Here is a 22555-nt window from a genome sequence, read left to right as displayed (position 1 = left end):
TCAAGTGTTGGGGGATAAAGAGCCTGCTAATGCCATTGTAGAGAATGTAAGGCAGGCAGACAGGCACAAACAGCATGAGGAGGTACACACCAGCATCAACAGCCACAGGATTTGACCCAGGAGACAGTTGTCTGTTGGAGTTAGTTTTGGTTCACATATGTCATTGTGAATACTGTGTATTATTATAAACCGAAGAGCTAGGGATACTCTACAGGAATGATGGGGAAAGGAAGGCATAACTGAGAGAAGACTGAGCATTTGCCCACTCATCAGTAGCAGACCCCCTGGGGAGACTGTTGGCTGAAAAAACCCTGTGTGAATTCCTTTGTGAAAGTCACTTGGCTCTTTCTGTGTTCATTCCAGTGACCTATGACAGTGAGTTCCTGTGTGAAACTACCACTCCCGGACGGCAACACGGCACTTGACGCCTGAACCAGTGTGTACCGACCGTACCTGGGTGGTGGCAGGCTCTTCGTACCCTCTGGTGCTGGGACTGCAAAGCCCCTCCGGCCTGTTCCCGAGAACGCGCAGCTCCCGGCATCCTGTGGGCGTGTTCCCCCTTGACCCTGCGTACTGCGAGCCCTGGCACACGCACGACGTCCACATCCGGGGCTCTTGCTAGCGGGAGGAAGATGGCGGCGACCGCAACTGTGGTGGTTCCCGCCGAGTGGATAAGGAACTGGGAGAAATCGGGGAGAGGCGAGTTTTTGCGTTTATGCCGGTTTCTCAGTGAAAGCAAAAGCTGTGACAGTTCCGCTTACAGAGATTTTCAACAAGCTCTCTATGAGTTGTCGTACTATGTCGTTAAAGGACATTTAAAGTATGAGCAAGCATCTAATGTCCTTCATGACATTAGTGAATTTCGTGAGGATATGCCATTCATTCTTGCTGATGTATTCTGCATCTTAGATATTGAGACAAATTGTTTAGAAGAAAAGAGCAAGAGAGACTATTTTACACAGTTGGTATTAGCATGCTCCTATTTAGTTTCAGACACAGTGCTAAAAGAACGCTTGGATCCAGAAACATTGGAATCATTAGGCCTGATCAAACAATCACAGCAGTTCAATCAAAAGTCAGTTAAAATCAAGACCAAACTGTTTTATAAGCAGCAGAAATTCAATTTGTTAAGAGAAGAAAATGAAGGTTATGCCAAGCTGATTGCTGAACTGGGACAAGATTTTTCTGGAAATATTACTAGTGAGTTAATTTTAGAGATCCTCAAATCATTAATAGGCTGCTTTAATCTGGATCCTAATAGAGTTTTGGATGTCATTTTAGAAGTGTTTGAATGCAGGCCAGAATATCATGACTTCTTTATATCTTTATTAGAATCTTACTTGAGTATGTGTGAACCACAAACACTGTGTCATATTCTTGGGTTCAAATTCAACTTTTACCAGGAACCAAATGGTGAGACTCCATCATCTTTATACAGAGTTGCGGCAGAACTTCTGCAGTTTAATCTTATTGACTTAGATGATCTGTACGTACATCTTCTTCCAACTGATAACTGCATTATGAACGAGTATAAACGAGAAATTGTGGAAGCTAAGCAGATTGTTAGAAAACTTACTATGGTTATACTGCCTTCTGACAAAACTGATGACCGAGAGAAAGAAAAGAAAAAAGATGATAAAGTAGAGAAGGCACCTGAAAATCAAAAACTTGGTTTGCTGGAAGCCTTGCTGAAGATCGGTGATTGGCAGCATGCACAGAACATCATGGATCAGATGCCTCCGTACTATGCAGCTTCACATGAAGTAATAGCCCTTGCAATTTGCAGGCTTATACACATAACTATTGAGCCTCTCTACCGAAGAGTTGGTGTTCCTAAAGGTGCTAAAGGCTCACTTGTTACTGCCTTACAAAACAAGAGAGCACCAAAGCAAGCAGAGAACTTTGAAGATTTAAGGAGAGATACATTTAGTATGTTCTGTTACCTTGGTCCTTACCTTTCTCATGATCCCATTTTATTTGCAAAACTTGTGCGCATAGGAAAGTCATTTATGAAGGAGTTTCAGTCTGAGGGAAGTAAAAAAGAAGATAAAGAGAAAATGGAAGTTATCTTTAGTTGTTTGCTTAGCATAACTGACCAGGTACTACTTCCATCTCTTTCTTTGATGGACTGCAATGCTTGTATGTCTGAGGAACTATGGGGAATGTTTAAAACATTTCCTTATCAACATAGATATCGCTTATATGGCCAATGGAAGAATGATACTTACAATAGCCATCCACTTTTAGTAAAAGTTAAGGCTCAAACAATAGACAGAGCCAAATATATCATGAAGCGTCTGACCAAAGAAAATGTGAAGCCTTCAGGAAGACAGATTGGGAAGTTGAGCCACAGCAATCCAACCATTTTGTTTGATTATATCTTATCACAAATACAGAAGTATGATAACTTAATAACACCTGTAGTAGACTCATTGAAATACCTCACTGCATTGAATTATGATGTCTTGGCCTATTGTATCATTGAAGCTTTAGCTAACCCAGAAAAGGAAAGAATGAAACATGATGATACAACCATCTCTAGCTGGCTTCAAAGTCTTGCTAGTTTCTGTGGTGCGGTTTTTCGTAAATATCCAATTGATCTTGCGGGTCTTCTTCAATATGTGGCCAATCAGCTAAAGGCAGGGAAAAGTTTCGACCTGCTTATATTGAAAGAAGTGGTACAAAAAATGTCAGGAATAGAAATTACAGAGGACATGACAATGCATCAGTTAGAGGCTATGACTGGTGGCGAACAGTTAAAAGCTGAGGGTGGTTATTTTGGCCAGATAAGAAATACTAAAAAATCCTCTCAGAGATTAAAGGATGCTTTACTTGACCATGGTCTTGCTCTTCCTCTTTGTTTACTTATGGCTCAGCAGAGGAATGGAGTAATCTTTCAAGAAGGAGGAGAGAAACATTTGAAACTTATAGGAAAGCTTTATGACCAGTGCCATGATACTTTAGTACAGTTTGGGCGATTTTTAGCGTCAAATCTAAGCACAGAGGATTATATAAAGCGAGTGCCTTCAATTGATGTGCTCTGCAATGAATTTCATACACCCCATGATGCAGCATTTTTTCTGTCTAGGCCAATGTATGCACACCATATTTCATCAAAGTATGATGAACTTAAAAAGTCAGAAAAAGGAAGTAAACAGCAACATAAAGTTCATAAGTACATTACATCATGTGAGATGGTGATGTCTCCGGTCCATGAAGCAGTGGTGTCCTTACACATTTCCAAGGTTTGGGAAGATATTAGCCCTCAGTTCTATACCACATTCTGGTCATTAACAATGTATGACCTTGCAGTTCCACATACCAGTTATGAACGAGAAGTCAATAAACTTAAAATCCAGATGAAAGCAATTGATGACAATCAGGAAATGCCTCCAAATAAGAAGAAAAAAGAGAAGGAACGTTGTACTGCCCTTCAAGACAAGCTTCTTGAAGAAGAAAAGAAACAGATGGAACATGTACAGAGAGTTTTACAGAGACTGAAATTGGAAAAGGACAACTGGCTGTTAGCAAAATCAACCAAAAATGAAACCATCACAAAATTTCTACAGATGTGCATATTTCCTCGGTGCATTTTTTCAGCAATTGATTCTGTTTACTGTGCTCATTTTGTTGAATTGGTACATCAACAGAAGACACCAAATTTCTCCACACTTCTTTGCTATGATCGTGTTTTCTCTGACATAATCTACATGGTCGCTAGCTTTACTGAAAATGAAGCTAGTCGATATGGGAGATTTCTATGCTATATGTTAGAGACTGTGACCAGGTGGCATAGTGACAGAGCCACATATGAAAAGGAATGTGGAAACTATCCAGGATTCCTTACTATATTACGAGCAACTGGATTTGATGGTGGAAATAAAGCTGATCAACTAGATTATGAAAATTTTCGACATGTTGTACACAAATGGCATTACAAACTAACCAAGGCATCAGTACATTGCCTTGAAACAGGCGAATATACTCACATCAGGAATATCTTAATTGTGCTAACAAAAATACTTCCTTGGTATCCAAAAGTTTTAAATCTAGGTCAGGCTTTGGAAAGGAGAGTACATAAAATCTGCCAAGAAGAGAAAGAAAAGAAGCCAGATCTTTATGTACTAGCAATGGTGTACTCTGGGCAGCTGAAAAATAGGAAGGCACACATGATACCTGAAAATGAGTTTCATCACAAAGACCCTCCTCCAAGGAATGCTGCTGCCACTGTTCAAAACGGGGCTGCTGGTGGACCACCTTCATCTGTAGGAAGTACACCTAAAACAGATGAGAGCAGTGCTGAGGAGGCTGATAGATCAAGGGAGAGATCTCAGTATGCTGTGAAGGCTGTTAGTAAAGCTTCTAATGTCACACCAAAAGGAAATTCAAGCAGTGGGAATAGTGGTTCTAACAACAAAGCTGTTAAAGAAAATGACAAGGAAAAAGGGAAAGAGAAGGAAAAAGAAAAAAAAGAAAAGACCCCAGCTGCTACTACTACAGATACGAGGGCACTTGGTAAAGAAAGTAAAGAAAAACCAAAGGATGAACAGCCAAGTAAGGATGAAAAGGCAAGAGAGACCAAGGAGAGAACTCCTAAGTCTGACAAAGAGAAGGAAAAGTTCAAGAAGGAAGAAAAAGATAAGGATGAGAAATTTAAGGTCCTCATCCCCAATGTAGAATCCAAGTCTTCTCAAGAAAGGGACAAAGAAAAAGAGCCACCCAGAGAAAGAGATGTAACAAAAGAAATGAAGTCAAAAGAAAATGTTAAAGGAGGAGATAAAATGCCAATTTCTGGGTCCTTGAAGTCACTTGTTCCCCGATCAGAAAATGCAGAGCCTGAAAGGGAACAGAAACGCCGCAAAGTTGATAACCATCCTCCTTCACATTCCTCCTTGATAAAGGACAGTCTCATCAAACTCAAGGAGTCTTCAGCAAAGCTCTACCTTAACCATACTCCTCCACCACTGTGCAAGAGTAAGGAGAGAGAAACGGACAAAAAAGATTTGGACAAGTCAAGGGAAAGATCTAAAGAAAAAGAGAAAAAAGATGAAAAAGATAGGAAAGAGCGGAAAAGGGATCATTCAAATAATGACCGTGAAATGCCACTAGACTTGCCCAAAAGACGGAAAGAGGAAAATGGAGCAGCTGGGTTTCCAAAACACAAGAGTGAAAGTCCTTGTGAGTCTTATCCAGGTGAGAAAGACAAGGAGAAAAGTAAGTCGAAATCCTCAGGCAAAGAAAAAGGTAGTGATTCATTGAAATCTGAGAAGATGGAGAAAATTTCCACTGGCAAAAAGGAATCTGGACATGATAAAGAAAAAATAGAGAAAAAAGAGAAATGGGATAGTTCTGGTGAAAAGGAGGAGAAGAAGCACCACAAGTCCTCGGACAAGCACAGATAATGAAGACTCAAAAACCAAGGGTATGGACAGGCCTCTATAAACTGAAGTTCTCTAGCAGAGAATGCCTAAGATCTGCAGGGCACTCAGAATGATCTCTCATGACTAAGAACTTCAGGTGCTGTCCATTTTACAGTAATCTGCTTTAAATCAGAAGATGATTATATACACTACCATGCTCTTGAGACATTCCAAAGTCAATAGTTTTTAGAACATTATTTTCACCTCCAGGCAGTTTCTTGCTGCAAGTTCCTTGTGCACATAGTTTTTACATGAGATTTGCCACCCAGGAATGACATCTACTGAAATTTCACCAACTGAGTTTTAATTCATCCTACTTTCTCAGAAAGGTGAGTTAATCGCCTCCTAGTATGGGTTCCTTAATGCTAATAGATAAGGCTGTCTTTGTGGGTAGAACTCCTATGACCGTGACAACATTAGGATGATTTATTGGGATGTGTTACTTGAGGAATTTGGCTTCTGTAAAAAATTTAATTTCCATTCTTAGGAAAAATCCTTTTTATATGTTTAAATAGCACCAGCAATGTTATTTAATGGGGGTCCTTAAGTATGTCATCAAAAATTCCCTTGTCCAGTAATTCCAATGTGATAGCCATATGAACAACCTGTGTTCTTTATCAGAACATTGCCCTTTTAATGTAAAAGTTGAGATAAATTCACCCATTTTACGTCCTGGGGAGATGGCTCAGTTGGTCAAACTGCTTGCTATGCAAGTGTGAGAACCTGAGTGCAGATACACACCTACATGCTGGGCCATGGTGGTGGCCCACCTATATAATCTTAGTGCTCAGGAGGCAGAGACTGGCATCCTAGGGCCAAGCTGGTAGATAGACTAGCCAAATTGGTTCAGTGAGTGACCTTTTCTCAAAGAAAGGAGGGTAATGGATTGAGACACCTGATACTGACTTCTAGTTTCCACATGCACACATAATGAGTTCATGTACCCCACACATATACACACCTAAGATGAAACAGTTCCGTGTTTTAAAGTACACAGTGGTCTTTAGTATACTCACCATATTGGGCAGTCATCAACACAGTCTATAATTTCAACGGTTTTTCTCTCATCTGCAAATGAAGCGCCATGCATGATAAGAACCGCTTTAATCCTCTCTTCCCAGCAATCCCTGGAAACTACTAATGTACTTTCTGTCTGTGGATTTGTCTATTTTGGACATTTCATATAAATGAAATCATGCAAGTTTGTGGTTTTTATGTCTGGATTCTTTCACCACGCATCTGTTTACAAGATGCATCCATGTTTTAATATGTATTAATTCTCCATTCCTTTTTATGGCTATATAATACTCCATTGTATGAATGTGTATCATACTTTGTTTATTCATTCATCAGTTGATAGACAAGAACAATGATTTTTTAAAGTGGTAAAATAAGTTCAATGTCAGTGTACTCACAGTTAAAATTGATAATGTCAAGATGGTATAGAAATGATACATAAATTATTTATCTCCATTTCATGTGTGATTACTTTCTAAGGTTTCTTCTAGCTCTAGTCTTAAGAGATATAGAAATGAGCTGGGTGTGGTGGTGCACGCCTTTAATCCCAGCACTCGGGAGGCAGAGGTAGGAGGATTGCCATGAGTTCAAGGCCACCCTGAGATGAGAGTTAATTCCAGGTCAGCCTGGACCAGAGTGAGACCCTACCTCAAAAAACCAAAAAAAAAAAAAAAAAAAAGAGAGAGAGAGAGAGAAACGTATTTTTTCAATACAGTTTAAGGCATTAAGCATTAATTTAAAGTTTGACAACAATGTTAAGCAAATGTGAAGTTCTTTAACTGTTTAATATTTTATATATTTGAGAGAGAAAGGCAGATGTAGAGAGAGAATGCATGCCAAGGCCTCTAGCTTACTGCAGATGAACTCCAGATGTATGTGCCATTGTGTGCATCTGGCCTACATAGGTACTGGGGAATTGAACCCGGGTCCTTAGGCTTCACAGGCAAGTAGCTTACCTGCTAAGTCATCTCGCCAGCCCAAATGGGATGTTTTTTAACCACATTCTGTAATAATCATGTTTTGAAATTTTTTGTTGTGCAATATTTGAAAAAATCAATACATAAAGAAAAATGTATAATTGAGCCAACATTTTTAAGCAGTTTTTGTCATTTAGCAGTTATTCTTGCCTCATAACACAAGTCATTACTAAAATTATATCCTTGTGGAGAAACCCCTTCAATGGGGAGCATCTGAAAAGTATTTGCAAATGACTTGAAACTGCCTGTTGATGCCTGAAAATTATTCATTTGGTATCATAAATTCAGTGCACAAAGGAGAGGATAATTCATTTCTGCATTTTTTTCAGGGCCTGCTATGCTTTTACAATCATGTGAGAAGTGAGCTAAGGCGCGTTGTTGCAGTTATTGTTAAATAGAAAACAAGTTATTCTACCTTCAAAGAAGGGTTAAGTACCATTATAGAAAACCTTGTATATGCCTTACACCAGGCTGAATGTTTTATATATCTTAGCTTATTTAATCCCCGTAGAGACCTTATAAGGTAAGCGCTACTTCTGTGCTCCATTTTGTAAATGAAGCAAATGAGATTGAGGATGCTTAAAATATTTGGTCACATGGTTACAGAATGAAAATAAGGGACTTTTTTCTAGTGAGATAGTCACTCCTACATCCTAGTTTTGTGATTCATCCTGTGTTTAATGGCTCAATAAATACTGACCAGTAATCTCTTAGGAAATTAAGGACCAGGAAGGCTTTTTGTTGTGGTGGTGGTTCTGTGCTGTTCCACTAATTGTGTTTAGCTTCTCCCTCCCCTCCCCGGAAAAAGGGTCTCACTCCTGCCCAGTGTCACCTGGAACTCACTCTTGCTCCAGACTATTTTCAAACTCATGGTGATCTCCTACCTACCTCAGCCTCCTGAGTGCTGGAATTAAAGGCATACACTACCATACCCAGCGATGTTTAATTTTTATTGATGACAGGATGTATCCCTAGCTCCTGATACAAGTTTTCTGATAAAAAAGCACATTCAAATTCTGCTCAAATAAAACACAGCTCAGTCGTTTGTTCAGTCATTACAGATTCTAACACAGTACCTAAATGTAAGCCATAAATAATAATATAGTAACAATATTATGCCACCTGGTCTGTATCATAGTTTAACCTTACAAAATTAAAAAAGAAACAGGGGGAAAATGCTTGTTTTACAAATACTTTGTTTATTCATTCATCAGTTGATAGACAAGAACAATGATTTTTTAAAGTGGTAAAATAAGTTCAATCAAAGCTGTTGGTTCTAAGCAAGGAGAAAACTAAGTCACTGGAAATCACTAGTATATTAGAGAATGGGGAAATCCAAAACCACATATCCATTATACTAACATTTGCCCACTTCACTGGCAGAACATCCTTGGATGTGGGAAATGGCTGAGCAAAGCTGCACTCCCTCAGATGCCACTGGGGCACTGAGTGGGAAGGGAATCCAGCAAAGCAATCTGCACTGATGGAAGTGGCCCTGTGATTTTGCCATACAGGTCTCTAGCCCAGCCTCCACTTCTTTCTACACACAGCTGGATTCACTTCTCTTCCTAGCGATACAGCCACATTTCTCAAAATGTCCTTTCTGTCCCATACACATAGACCTGTATCTAGACCAAGCCTGTAATGACTTCAGGGTAGTCACTCACAGCCAGTGGAGATCAGGGGCTATGAGACTGAGATATATAAAACTCAGGGGCCTCTGATTCCCCCAGCTTAAAATTTGATGATAAATCCCCTCTTGAGATGGTTTCCACCCTAGCACTTAATAGCAACTAGGAAGTGCAAGAAGACCTATCTCCCAGATCATAGATCTCATTCAGACTGTCATTTTACAGGGTGCCAGACTCTGCACCTATGCCACTGGCTAGGGTCTCCTTTCTTGGCTGAAGGACCCTGTGTAGGTATTTCTATCCCTTCCCTGAGGCCAAGGTTTCCTTTTAGCTGAAGGACCCATGGCAGGATGGGGGAAGGAAACTTCTCTTTTCCTTCCTACCCTGTTGCCAAGTACCAGAGCTAGGGTTTTTCACAAAACCAAGGTCCAGTATTTCTGGTTTCACTTGTTTCTGTTTACCATTTTATCCCCTTGCCTTTCCATGCCATTCTGCTTGTCCCTGCAGCCATCCACCTGTGGTTTTGTTTCAGTCTGTTTCTGAGATGCAGAAGTGTGCTGGGGAACTCTAATCTTCCTTCTTCCCTCCATTCTGTATTTCTGTTAAAGTATCTAAAGTGTGAGCTTGGGAGGCCATTCTCTGCTATAAAGCCCACCCTCAAACTTATGTTGATGGTGATGATTGCATTTATACATAGGCATATTTGTGGGATATTTGTTCTGTTTGGCACCTATGCTTCAAGTATCTTTTTCACCTAGTGAAGGCACTTTTTATTAGGATTATTGGAGTAACTAAAGAAATGGGGCTGTTTAAGGGTGGGTCTGTTGGTGTCCTCTTGCCCTAGGTAAGTCTTTGTGGACAGAGTCCTTTTCTTAACAATGTGAAGTTAATTCTGTCAGGTCATCTAAATTTCTTTTGGTAATTGAGTTGCCCAGAATCCATAATTGTTAAATTACACTGGGGTAAACAGCTTTTTGATGACTAGATTATTTGTCTTCTATCCAGTACACACACTATTTAGCTTAGTTTGGGTCCAGATTTAGTAAAAGTCAACAGGTTTAGAGAAAATGTACTGAATGTTCATGAAAGATAATTTTCCCAGGTTATGCCAATGTTCATATTTTCTAATCTTCCTTTCCCCAGTTCCTGGAGTACCTAAGCCATCCTTTATTGTGGCACCTTTTCCACTATGTTACTTCGTCTCACACCATTGATAAGAGACACTTGTACAGCTCCTTCTCATGCCAGACCCTGTTCAAAGGTGTGTAATCACAGAACACCCCTAAGGTAAGTGCCATCTCATTTACATGGAAAAATGGAGGTTGGAAAGTGAAGCACTTGTCTCCTTTATCTGTAATTTTTACTGGTGGTTTTGAGTCATCTAGTCCCTAAGTCAGACAGTTACCAAGGAAGGAAGCAATGGAAACTCAAGACTGATGATAAAGGTTCTGTGGTCAGATAACCCTGGTGTGAAGTCTTGCCTAACCTCAAAGGTTTAGGAACTAGGGCTGGAGAGATGGCTTAATGGTTAAGGCACTTGCCTGCGAAGCGTAATGAGCCAGGTTTGATTCCCCAGTACCCATGTAAACCAGATGCACAAGGTGTCACATGTGTCTGGAGTTTCATTTACAGTGGCTAGAGGCCCTGCCATGTCCATTCTGCCCCTCCCCCCTTCTGTCTTTCTATCTATCTATCTCTGTCTACCTCTTTTTCTCAAAATAAAATAAATAAAAGTTTAAAAGTTTGGAGATGTCACTAAGCCTCAGAACCTTCGTTCCTAAGCTGAGGTCAGTAACTCTTAAGAATTGAATAAGAGGACATTTATGAAGCACCATGTTTTGTGTATTACCCAGTGATAAGACTTTGTATTAACCATATCTTTCTTACTATCTTTGTGATTATCTTTGTGCCAGAAATTATCCCATGAGTTCATATCATTTTATTTTCATTTCCCCCTTTTAATTTATTGGATCTACACATTTGAAATTGGTAGAGAATGGGAGAAGAGAAGAGGAGTTACCATTAGAAAATAATTGCATTTAAAGTGGCTCTGGATATAACCTGGCTTTGTCAAGTGCTGGAGAGGAAACAGCTGTCCCAGATTGCTGGATTCAGGAAAGCACCAAGAAACCTAATCCACTGTTGTTGACTTTTCTTTGTACAACAGCAACAGTAAACTGTTTGGTGTGGTCAGATGTGTACTAAAGACTCATGTCCCTTCTCTTTCATGGGAGTTGCCTGCATATCCTTTTCTAGAGCTGGACCAGAAATAAATACCTTTCCTGTAGCTGATTATAGTAGGTGCTAATGTAGCGATTCAGGTAGACAACAGAAGAATACTGAAAACTATAGGCTTGGTAGTTGAGAGTATTTAAGGAAGGGATTTGTAATCCTACGATACTATGGTTTAAAAAGGACCTTAAATCTAGGTGTTATGGTTGTAGATAATTTGGTAGAGTTCTTCCCTAGCATGCACAAAGCCCAGGGTTCCAACCCAGCATTATGTAAGTTCAAGGTTATCCTTGACTACACAGTGAGTTTGAAGCATGCCAGCGACTATATGAGACCCAGTATTAAAAAATAAAAAGTAATAAAGAACCTTAAATCCAATCTTAAATCCACCTAAATTTTGCAATCTTTTTTAGAAAAAGCACTGCTTTTCTAACATCTACATTCATCCATCGTGAGGATGATAACAACTGTGTACACCATCATCATTTTTCTAGGTTTCATACTTTGACTCCTTTCCTGGAATTTTCCTCTCTCAGATGATGTCCTGCTATTAGAACACAATCAAAGTGTCTTTACCCAGGCACTTTTTCATGCTTAATAATTACCCAAGGTAGGCAGAGTTCTTCCACAGACCCCTGTGATGATACCATCAGGGCAACTCAGAAACAACAAGGAAACTGACAGATTCCATAGGCTTGTCAAGAAATTCTTGTTTATTGATTCATTCATCAAACATTAATTGGCCACCAAGTTTGTTCTAGGCTCTTGGAAAAGATCAATGAAAGAAACAGAAATCTTTGTCCAAGCAGGGCTTACTACATTCAAGCAAGATAGAATGGAAAACAGACAATAAACAAGTCGGTAAACCATATAGTACTTTAGATGGAGAGATAGAGAAAGTAGAGCAAGGAAGGAGGATTCAAAGTTAACACACTGGGCAACATACTGGATAAACTCAAACATCACTCACATGGATCGCCTACATTTGTTCCACACAAAACAAGGACCTATCCCCATGATAACTGTATGTTTTATATTAAACCTAACAGCCAGTTGGACTTTTGTGACATTTATTTTTAACTACTTTGAAGACAGTATCATTTAAATCAAGTAGTACTTTCTACTAAAGTGAGTGAAAGTTGGTCACAGTTATTATTGAGCTTTTTAATGATTCCCATGATAATTAGGAAGGCTGATGTCTGGCAAATGACTGTAGTCTTGTGTGTCTTTCACTTCCAAGATTTTAAGGATAAATATTATCCACACATTCCTCTATTCTTCCACACTGCTTTCTAAATCTCTACAAGTGGTTGACAGGTTCTTGGCCACAGTAAGCTAGAAATGACATGATACACAGAGGCCACTTCTTTCCCTTGAGTTCACACCAAGGCTGGTACAAGATTAGGCTTTCAGTTCTCATCCCTACACTCCAACACCTCAATTAGGAAAGAAAGAACAGGAGATTTGACAGAGGAGAGGAATTCTTTTCATTTATTTATTTATTTTGGTTTTTCGAGGTAGGGTTTCATTCTAGCCCAGGCTGACCTGGAATTCACTGTGGAGTCTCAGGGTGGCCTCAAACTCACAGCAATCCTCCTACCTCTGCTTCCCGAGTGCTGGGATTAAAGGCGTGCGCCACCACACCCAGCAAAGGAGAGGAATTCTTGTTTGTCATAGTCCTGGCCTGTGTGGGTTCTGGAAGATTCCAGGTATAACCATAGTCCTATAATATAGGTAATGATGAATAATACCTGGCTGAGGGCTTTGAAAACTCTTATAGAGCTAGATTTTTCATTCTAAAATGTAGATTGTAGTTAGGCATGGTGGTGTATACCTTTAATTGTAGCACTCGGGAGGCAGAGGTAGGAGGATCATTTGAGGCCACCCTGAGACTACTAGTGAATTCCAGGTCAGCCTGGGCTAGCGTAAGACCTTACCTCGAAAAACCAAAGAATAAGATGTAGATAGTAAGATGGTGAGATTAAATACATAATTTCACTTTGTCAGTGTGACATCTATAAAATGGACATTTCCAGAAAAAATCTCCAGTTATACTAAAGCACAAAAGATCAGTGCCATCAGTGTGAATGTAAAGCATTGTTTCAGGCAGTGGGCAGGTGTTTAGTTCCTATGAGCTATGGGAAGGGAAGAGCACAGCTATTAGTACTATTGGAAAAGAACACTATAACAGTTCAAATCATGTTGAGTTCTTGGTTTCACTACATTAAAATGATGAACAGTGAGTATTTTCTGACTACCCACTATGTACTAGCACTGCTGTAGACACTGGAAAGGTAGGAGCTAACAAAATAACTAAAACCACTGACTCCTCAAGTTCCTATTCAGATATAAAAAGAAAGGTTTTTTTGTAGACAATGGAGGATAATCCCAAAGTAAATTGGGAGTGATTTAACAGCTTACTAACATAATCTTTTATTTTGCTCCCTATTTTGGAGGAAAAATAATGAGGAAAGTTAATATGCTAGTATGCTATTGTTATTATAAATTCATGTTTTTATAAACATGTCCTGTGTAGACAAAACTTCTGAACTGGATAACACATTATAAAGGGGAAATACTCTTAGTTACTTCTTCACCCACCTGCTTCCTCATCTCACCTGATCCATGTGGAAGGACACTTAAGTGTATCCCCACCACCAGCACAAAAATTCAAGAATGGCTTTGGAAATCTTTCCCAAGGAAAAAAGTGAAGTAGATATTTTCACTATAACAGCAGCCATGTGGGTCTTTGTTGTGATAATCACCTTGGCCATGGTCTGGACAACCTTTTTAGGAAGGGTCTTTGACCATCATTATAGGGGACAGAGAATGGCAATGAAGGCTACACCTGCCATAGCTGCCAGTGCAAGCTCAGATCACATGTGAGAGCAAGGTTACTATGGTTGACTTCTAGATCTTCCACATACATGTTAATCTAGGGGTGCTAGGTGCCAAGCAGAAGCCAGTAGCCCTAGGATTAGACTGTGCAGCCCAGACTTAAAGCAGGTATGAAAAGTTCATTGGTCATGAGTCCAGAAACCTTAACCAGCAAGAAAGAAACCATAGGGTCACATGTTGCCACCATAAGCTTTCCTAAGCTGTGACTAGCCAGCATCATGCATCTTTCTTTAGTATTCAGAGCCATATGCATAAAGACTCAGAGTCTAAATTGAAGTTTGAGCACTGGGGGACAGAGGAAGACTGAAATTGGACTCAGACCTTGGGGAGTTTTGAGTTCTTTTATTGCAGCGTTATCAGCTAAGAAAAAGTAATCATTGTTAGAGTATACAAAGGTTATTTGGATTGCACAAAATATTCTCAAGCTTTCTTCTGCATTGTAGCATGCAAGATAGCTCATAACCTCATAACCAAGATTTCCACCCTATAGGTTATCCCTGCTCCTCATGGCTGTGCAGCATAGACTGGACAGTCTCCTCAGAGCCTTGTTTCCAGTGGTGCTTAATGGGGCTTTGCCATTAGGCACAGGTGGTTCAACGTCTCCCTCTCAGCCTCAGTGACTTCTGCAGCTATAATACCAGTACATCTGCACATTGTGGAGATTCAAAGCAAGTACATAAAGCTGTCCACGTATACACGATGCATAGTAAATGGCAGTGCTTCTTATATATTTATTACATAGATTTTTCTTATTTTACTTGTTTTTCTCCATTTTAACTCTTTCTTGGTAAAAAAAAATCACTGGGGGCTGAAGAGATGGATTAGCGGTTAAGTGCTTGCCTGTGAAGCCGAAGGACCACAGTTCGAGGTGTGATTCCCCAGGACCCACGTTAGCCAGATGCACAAGGGGGCACACGCATCTGGAGTTTGTTTGTAGTGGCTGGAGGCCCTGGCATGCCCATTCTCCCCCCCCCCTTTCTCTCCCTCCCTCTCTCTCTCTCTCTCTCTCTCTGCCTCTTTCTGTCGCTCTCAAATAAATACATAAAAATAAACAAATCATAAACCTGTTTTCTTCTAATTTAAGCAACATGAGGCACAAGTTCCTTTCCCTTAGCCATAAATAAAAATTCCCTGGATAGAGCCCCTGCAGTCAGGAGGCAAGAGTGCCCTCCTTAGGCCTGGCACAGCCCACCAGCTTTGGCGCCAGCAGCAGCACCCCTGCTGTTTAACAACAAAGCTATAGAAGGAAAGGGTTTGGGGGAAAGCATTTAGACTATAGGAACCTCTGGGTGTGAGAGAGTACAGCCATTTCTGCAAGCACTGTTAGCCCTGGCTTGCCCCTTCTTGTATCCTCACTGGCCCTGAGTACCTTTGCTTCCTCACACTGCCAGTTGCCACCATTTCTCAGGAGGTCTGAGGTAGAATGAGAGCACTGGCAAGTATCCTTTTGAGTGTCTGAGATAGACCTTGCATAGCATGTGCAGGGCCTGGGGTTCAATCCCCAACACCCTAAAAAATACTGATTTAAAACAAGAAAAAGTTTTAAGGTAAGAAAAATGAATAAACCAGCTCGTATTTTTACACCTATTCTAAATAGTATTTATTTATTTAAGAGAGAGAGAAAGAGGCAGGGAGAGGGAGAGAGAGAGAGAATAGGTGCACCAGGGCCTCCAGCCTCTGCAAATGAACTTCAGATGCATGCAGTACCTTGTGCATCTGGCTTATATGGGTTCTGGGCAATTGAACCTGGGTCATTAGACTTCACATACAAGTGCCTTAACTACTAAGCTGTCCCTGCAGCCCTAGTGCTTATTTTTTAAACCTTTTTAGAATTACATCCTCTGACCACTGTGACTTTAAAAGCCAGAATCATGTGTACATTCATTATAAAGATGCATAGGGCTTTTCTGTCACATCTTATCAGAAAGATAGGATAATCACAAATTTGTAGAATTATTTTAGATGTCCTACATAAATGAGCATTATTTCAATCACTTCTCCAGTCAACATCTATCTGAAAATTACTTCATAGTAAATAGTAGGTTGCAATATAACAGACATTCATTAAATGTTCTTCTTCCTAGAGAAGTGACGAATATGTTGCTAGCTTGGATTTATGCCCTGAAATCAGCTGTCAGCAATATCTTTGACTCTAAAGAGCTGAGCACCTATATATTGACCATGCCTTTAACTAGCTGTCACCTTGGTTCCTAGTGAGAATGAACTGAGGGATGATTCTATTCAGATGCTGCCAGCTCTTAGAACTCACTAAGCACTTAAACCATTTTAGAGGAAAATATCTAGTCATTTACATCTTACCCCTGACCCAGGGCAGCTATAAAAGTTAAGGAAGGTGCTTGGGTTAAGACCACATCCTGGATGCCTGAGAAATTTCTATTCCCATTCTAAGAAAGTGCTGTTTTTTCTCCTTCCTTCCTTTCTTCCTTCTTCCTTCCCTCCTTCCCTTCTTCCTTCTGCTCCCTCTCTTTTTATTGCATGTGTGATATGGAGGGAAAGGTATTATATAATGTATGTGTGCAGATGCTCTATGCATGTGTAGAGGCCAGGGGAGAAATTTGGTTGCACTTAACTGCATATCTAATATTTCTTTGGGGGAGGTGTGTCTCCCCGCCAACCTGAAGCTGCTGTCTTTCAGTGATACAGGGTTTTGGGCCAGGGAGGGATTAAATTCAATCAAGTGGCAGAACCCAGATTAATAAAGAATTGAAAAAACAGACGCTGAGAATGGCAGATTATGGATAATGGGGCTTCTTTTGGGGAGAACTAGGATCCAGGGGGAAGGCTAGCTGAAAGACTGAAGCCAGAAGTGAATTCTCCTTGCCCATCTAGAAAGGGGAAGGGGGAAAATGGAGAGAATCAACTTCCAAGAAGGCACACACACACACACACACACACACACACACACACACACGGAAAGCAGTGCATTAGAGTATAAGCCAAGAGATCACCTTCACCTTCTTCATACCCTCCTAGGAAGTCAGGAAAGACTATGACCTAGGATAGTAAAGGGCTCGGACTCAGAGAAAGATCAAAGGAAAACATCCAGCAAAAAGTGTATGTAGGAAGCAAGCAGGAAAATGCCCAGTCAAATAAGAAATCCTCACCTCCTTCTCAGCTTAGCCAAGAAGGGGGCGAGCTTATCAGAGCTCTAGGAAGGAGTGTGTTAGTTGCCAGGAGAATGGAAAAGGACCAAAAGAGTTACACACACGTGCTAGGCTCCTTTATGGATTAAACATCTGACTAAGATGACCCTCATCATTAGGCTCCACTATATAAGGGATAGACTTGATTGGTTGGTGGACTCAAGGGGCTGACTCAGGAGGGGCCAATCCACCCAGGTGTGCTGGGCTGAGGAAGAAGCAGGAAACTTGATGAAGAATTGTCCATAGCCATCTGAAATGAGACTAGATCAGATGCAGGTCCTAGTCCTTCCAGGGTAGACAAGGTGGCATTCATGTTCTCCTGGGGCCTTTGTCCCTGACTGACTGCCTATTAAAAGCTGTCTTTCTCCAATTCCTCCTTCATCAGCAAGCCTCAGTGATTCTCCAGTCTCTGCACCCCATGGACCTAGGTTACAGAAGTACAAGACCATGGCCAGCTTTTTACATGGATTCTGGGGCATCAAACTTGGTAGTCTCCAGCCCAAGAGACGTTCATGTGAGAAAATGGACATTGCCGTCATATGGGAGGTCCAGGTAAACAAGCAGACACTAGTGAGGGCCAGTTTATAAAAAAGAAAAGGTTTGTAATGAAAAGAATGTTGTAGGTGTCTTGGAAGAAATGACACCAGCAAATATACTAAAGGAACAAATAGCAATGAATATGTAAAAGCTGAGCTGATACATATTTAAGAAGAAATATGACAGCTTACCATCCATTCAGTTCATTTATGTGAGGAATATAATGAAATATTTTAGAAAAACATAACCACTATTCATACTCTGAATATATGTGTATATATACATATATTTCACTAAGAAAATACGATGTTTCTAATATTTTAACATTTTAGCACACTTATATTTTTACTTAAAAAATTATTTGTTGTAGGTAGGGTGTGTGCCACAGCACATGTGTGGAGGTTAGAGGACAGCCTTGAAGTGTGTGCTCTGCTTTCTTTGAGCTGCAAATGAACTGCCAGACTGCCAAGGAAAGTCATAGTAGCTGCTCACCCACAAGCTTCAGATGCTCTTCGCTCAACCTGCATATACCATTGTGCATCCAGCTTTGTATGGGTGCTGGAGGTTTGACAAGCAAGTACCTTTAACTGCTGACCCATCTCCCCAGGTCCTTTGTTTTACTTTTGTATGTTTCTTTGAATCTATAACTAACACTATGAAAATTTTTTAATGTTTTGATAAAAGAAAATATAAAGGTTAAGCCATGCATAGTGGCCTGCCTTTAATCCCAGGTAGGAGGATCACCATTCAGTGCTGGATTAGAGTGAGTTCCAGGTCATCCAGGTTTTACAGTGAGATCCTACTTCAAAAGACAGGCAGAAAAAAAAAAAAAAAGGTCACAGAAAAAGTAAATATTTTCCTCTAAATTACTGAGTTTCCTTTGCAGAATTGAAGGCTGCAAGTCCTGCTGCCATCCCAAACTGCCTTGCTTAAAGCAAAATCTTCCTCTAGTTTGATTACTTTAGAGTTGGTGATCAACCCAGAGCCTCACACATGCCTTGGAAGCACTGTGCCACTGAGCTATATACCACCACTCCTGCCTCTAGTTTGTTACTTAAAAGTACTCATTCATACTTCACTGGTTTTGTAAACATACTTACCATATATAAAGAGGTTTCTTACTGTGAGATAACATGAAAAATAAGCAATTAATTGATGGTTTATATTCCTAGGTACTAAGAACTATTAAAATTCTTAGATATTCTAGGGCAGTCAGCAATGAAATATAAAGTGGTTTTCATTTCATCACTTGATTTCTTCCATAATCACTTGTTGAGTGGCTAACTTTTCCTAGATACTTGGTTTACAGTTGTCACTACTACAGCTGAAAGGTAAAGCAAATGCAAAAGGAGAATTGCCTAAGGCAGGTCTCTTCTTTTTTCACAATAGGGCTAACATTAAAGTCTTGGACAGCCTTTCTTATTTTGATGTCTCTGTGTTTGGGTTGGATCATGCAAAATAATGAACTCATCTGTGTCTAAAATATTCAAGAAAAGCTGTACTGATGTAGATTTAAGTATCCACAAAGTACAACCAAGATGGAGACCAGCAACTGACTGAACATGATTATCAGATGAAGAGGGAAGACTTGGAGAAAGCACAGGTGAGTTTACTTGACGAGTACATGGTGGGATTCAGTCCCAGCTATGTACCATACTATACTAAATGGTAACATTGGCTAACTGCCTGCCTGCCCTTCCCCCATCTGTCTCATGAGTCCCTATTTATTCCAGAAGGTATAAAGAACACAATAATATATAAAGATGTAACAGAAGAGCACAAATGCAAAAATGTTAAACTAACTGAAGAGTGGAGCAAAATAAATATGTAAATAATGAATTATGATATAGCTAAAATTATATTTTATAAATATGCTTATTGAGCTATAATCTTAGCACAGCTGGTTCTACAATTTTTAATTATCATTGTAGTTGCATGAGTCATAGTAAACACAAAAGTGAGAACTTACTAGGAGATACCCAGTTATTCTGGCTAGTAATTCTTTAAATTACTCACCTTTGATTTCCACTACTATTCAGGTTTCTTGTTTCCCTGTTGATGTTCTACTGGGTTCTTACAAAAATATCTCAAAAGCCAGATACTAACCTCTGCCATTTTAATTTTTTTTTTGTTTATTTTTATTTATTTGAGAGTGACAGACAGAAAGAGGAATAGAGAGAGAGGGGGAGAGAAGGGGCGCACCAGGGCTTCCAGCCACTGCAAACAAACTGTGCGCTCCCTTGTGCATCTGGCTAACGTGGGTCCTAGGGAATTGAGCCTTGAACCAGGATCCTTATGCTTCACAGGCAAGCGCTTAACTGCTTAGCCATCTGTCCAGCCCAACTCTGCCATTTTAAATTGTCTATAGTCTTGTTCAGTTCTTTGTGGTTTTGCTTTGTGTATGTTGAAACTGTTGCTAGGTGCATATATGTTTATTACTGTGTATTCCCTAGTAGTTAAGACACTGCTTTCATTCTAAGATGTCTATCTCTCTCCCCTTCTCTCTTTCAGTGTAATAAATGTTTCTTAATCTTTTTGCTTTAAATATTTAAATAGCCACCACAGTTTCTTATGGTTGCTGTTGACATGATATCTTTTGCTATCCTTATATTTTTAACTTATTTATAACATTGAATCTAAACTATATGTCATGAAGACAACATATAATTATAAGCAACCTTTAATCCAGTTTGTCAGTCTCTGCTTTTTTTTTTTTTAATTTTTTTTGTTCATTTTTTATTTATTTATTTGAGAGCAACAGACACAGAGAGAAAGACAGAGGGAGAGGGAGAGAATGGGTGCGCCAGGGCTTCCAGCCCCTGCAAACGAACTCCAGACACGTGTGCTCCCTTGTGTATCTGGCTAACGTGGGACCTGGGGAACCGAGCCTCGAACCAGGGTCCTTAGTCTTCACAGGCAAGCACTTAACCGCTAAACCATCTTTCCAGCCCCAGTCTCTGCTTTTGATTACATTGTCAAGGCAGTTTAATTTTTGTTATTACAATAGTTGAATTTATGTTTTGCTCAGTTTTTTCTAATTGTTCAATCTCTTTCGTTCTCTGTTTCTACATTACTGCTGTCTTTTACATTAAGAGAATATTTAGTATTTTAACATGTTGATTATTTTAATGATGTTTTTCACTGAATTTCTTAGTGGTTGCTCAAGTATTGACCATATATTAATTTATAGGAAACCCCTTCAGATATTAATTTAATCATATAAGATACAGAAGTTTCATCCCTGTATAGTTCTTTTCCATCTTCCTCCTTTTAAAAAAAAAATTTTTATTTGAGAGAGACAGAAAATGGGCTTATCGAGGCCTCTTGCCACTGCAAATGAACTCCAGATCCATTTGCCACTTTGTGCGTGTAGTTTTACATGGATACTGAGGAATTGAACCTGGGCCGGTAGGCTTTGTACATAAGTTCCTTTAACCACTGAGGCTTCTCTCCAGCCCCCATATTCCTCTTTCCTGTTAGATATCTCTATATATACATATACATACATACATATACACATACAGTTTATCATTCTATTCTTTTACTATGCATGTGTGGGTTTGCATCTCTAGTTTATCCCACTTAAAATTTGGTGATTGTCTTGAAAGTATAGTGGTTTTCAATATATTTTGCAAAAGAACTATTTTGTTCTTGTTTTTGAAGCAGGGTCTTACTCTAGCCCAGACTTATATGGAACTCCTTCTATAGCTCAAGTTGACATCAAACTCAGAGCCATCCTCCTACCTTGGCTTCATGAGTGCTAGGATTAAAGGTGTGTACCACCATACCCAGTTTGAAATAGTATTTCTTAAAATACCTCTTAAATACCAAAACATAGTCTAATTGTTATTGAAATTTAGTACATTTTTTAATAAGTGCTTTTCTTTTGCTGTATAACCTTTAAAAACTTCTTGAGTATTAAGGTGATTGGGTTTTTAGTGATTTTTTTTAAGTTAATATATATGATGTATGCACATTTTTATGCATATTCATGTCAGGTGTCCTCCTCAGTCACTGTTATGCTTGTATTTCCTTGGCAGGGAGTCTCACTGAATGCAGAGCTGCCACTTCAGTCAGACTGGCCCCAGTGATTCTTCTCTGTCTACCCTCCTAATACTGGGATTACAGGCTTGCCTGGCCATAACTGGCTTAAGGAATGTTTTTATTTTTATTTTTATTTTTTTCTGGTGCTGAAGATCAAACCCAAGGCCTTACACTTGCAGGCAAGCAGTCTGCTCTACCACTAAGCTTAATGCCCAACGCTATGACTGGGTTTTTAAAAATTACTTTTAGCACTGCAGTTGGTTCAGTGGGGAGTTACAAAACTCCCATGCTCCATTCAAGAAGCCTCCAGCTCACATGTTTCTAAGGCATTTATGTAAAATGTTATATAGAAACTAATGGGATAAGAGAACATATTGTTTTCTAGCTGCTTTGTTTTATTTTTAATATAATGTTAACATGATTATATTTCCATATTTTCTCACAATAAAATTCATGCTGTTGCCTTAGTATTCTGTTAAAAGATGAATAATTATATACTTTATCAGTGTCCTATGAATCGTATAACATAGCTATTCTCAAAAACAACAGTCTCAGTAATATTTTTGTAACAAAAATACAGGCATATAAGCTTCTGTGGAAAATGTTTTTAAAATGCAACACTGACTAAAGGGGTA

At 39.6% G+C, this 22555-nt stretch overlaps 1 protein-coding gene across 11 annotated transcripts in view; it reads left to right on the top strand.

The window, feature by feature from the left end:
- LOC101610248 (THO complex subunit 2-like) overlaps positions 1–22555 on the top strand; it is a 36661-nt gene that overhangs the window by 11425 nt on the left and 2681 nt on the right. For 3 of the 11 annotated variants that reach the window (XR_006635661.1, XR_006635662.1, XR_006635663.1), the window contains 4 exons: positions 364–5749; positions 10189–10332; positions 17725–17891; positions 19266–19479. Coding sequence is in view for 2 of the 11 variants with exons in the window: in XM_045142498.1 (XP_044998433.1) it covers positions 633–5402 (4770 nt within the window). In the remaining 9 variants the exon portion in view is untranslated. 11 annotated transcript variants of the gene reach the window in all.

This window comes from Jaculus jaculus, chromosome 2 (assembly GCF_020740685.1).
Source record: "Jaculus jaculus isolate mJacJac1 chromosome 2, mJacJac1.mat.Y.cur, whole genome shotgun sequence".
NCBI lineage: Eukaryota > Metazoa > Chordata > Mammalia > Rodentia > Dipodidae > Jaculus > Jaculus jaculus.
This window is presented reverse-complemented; position numbering and strand designations above follow the sequence as displayed.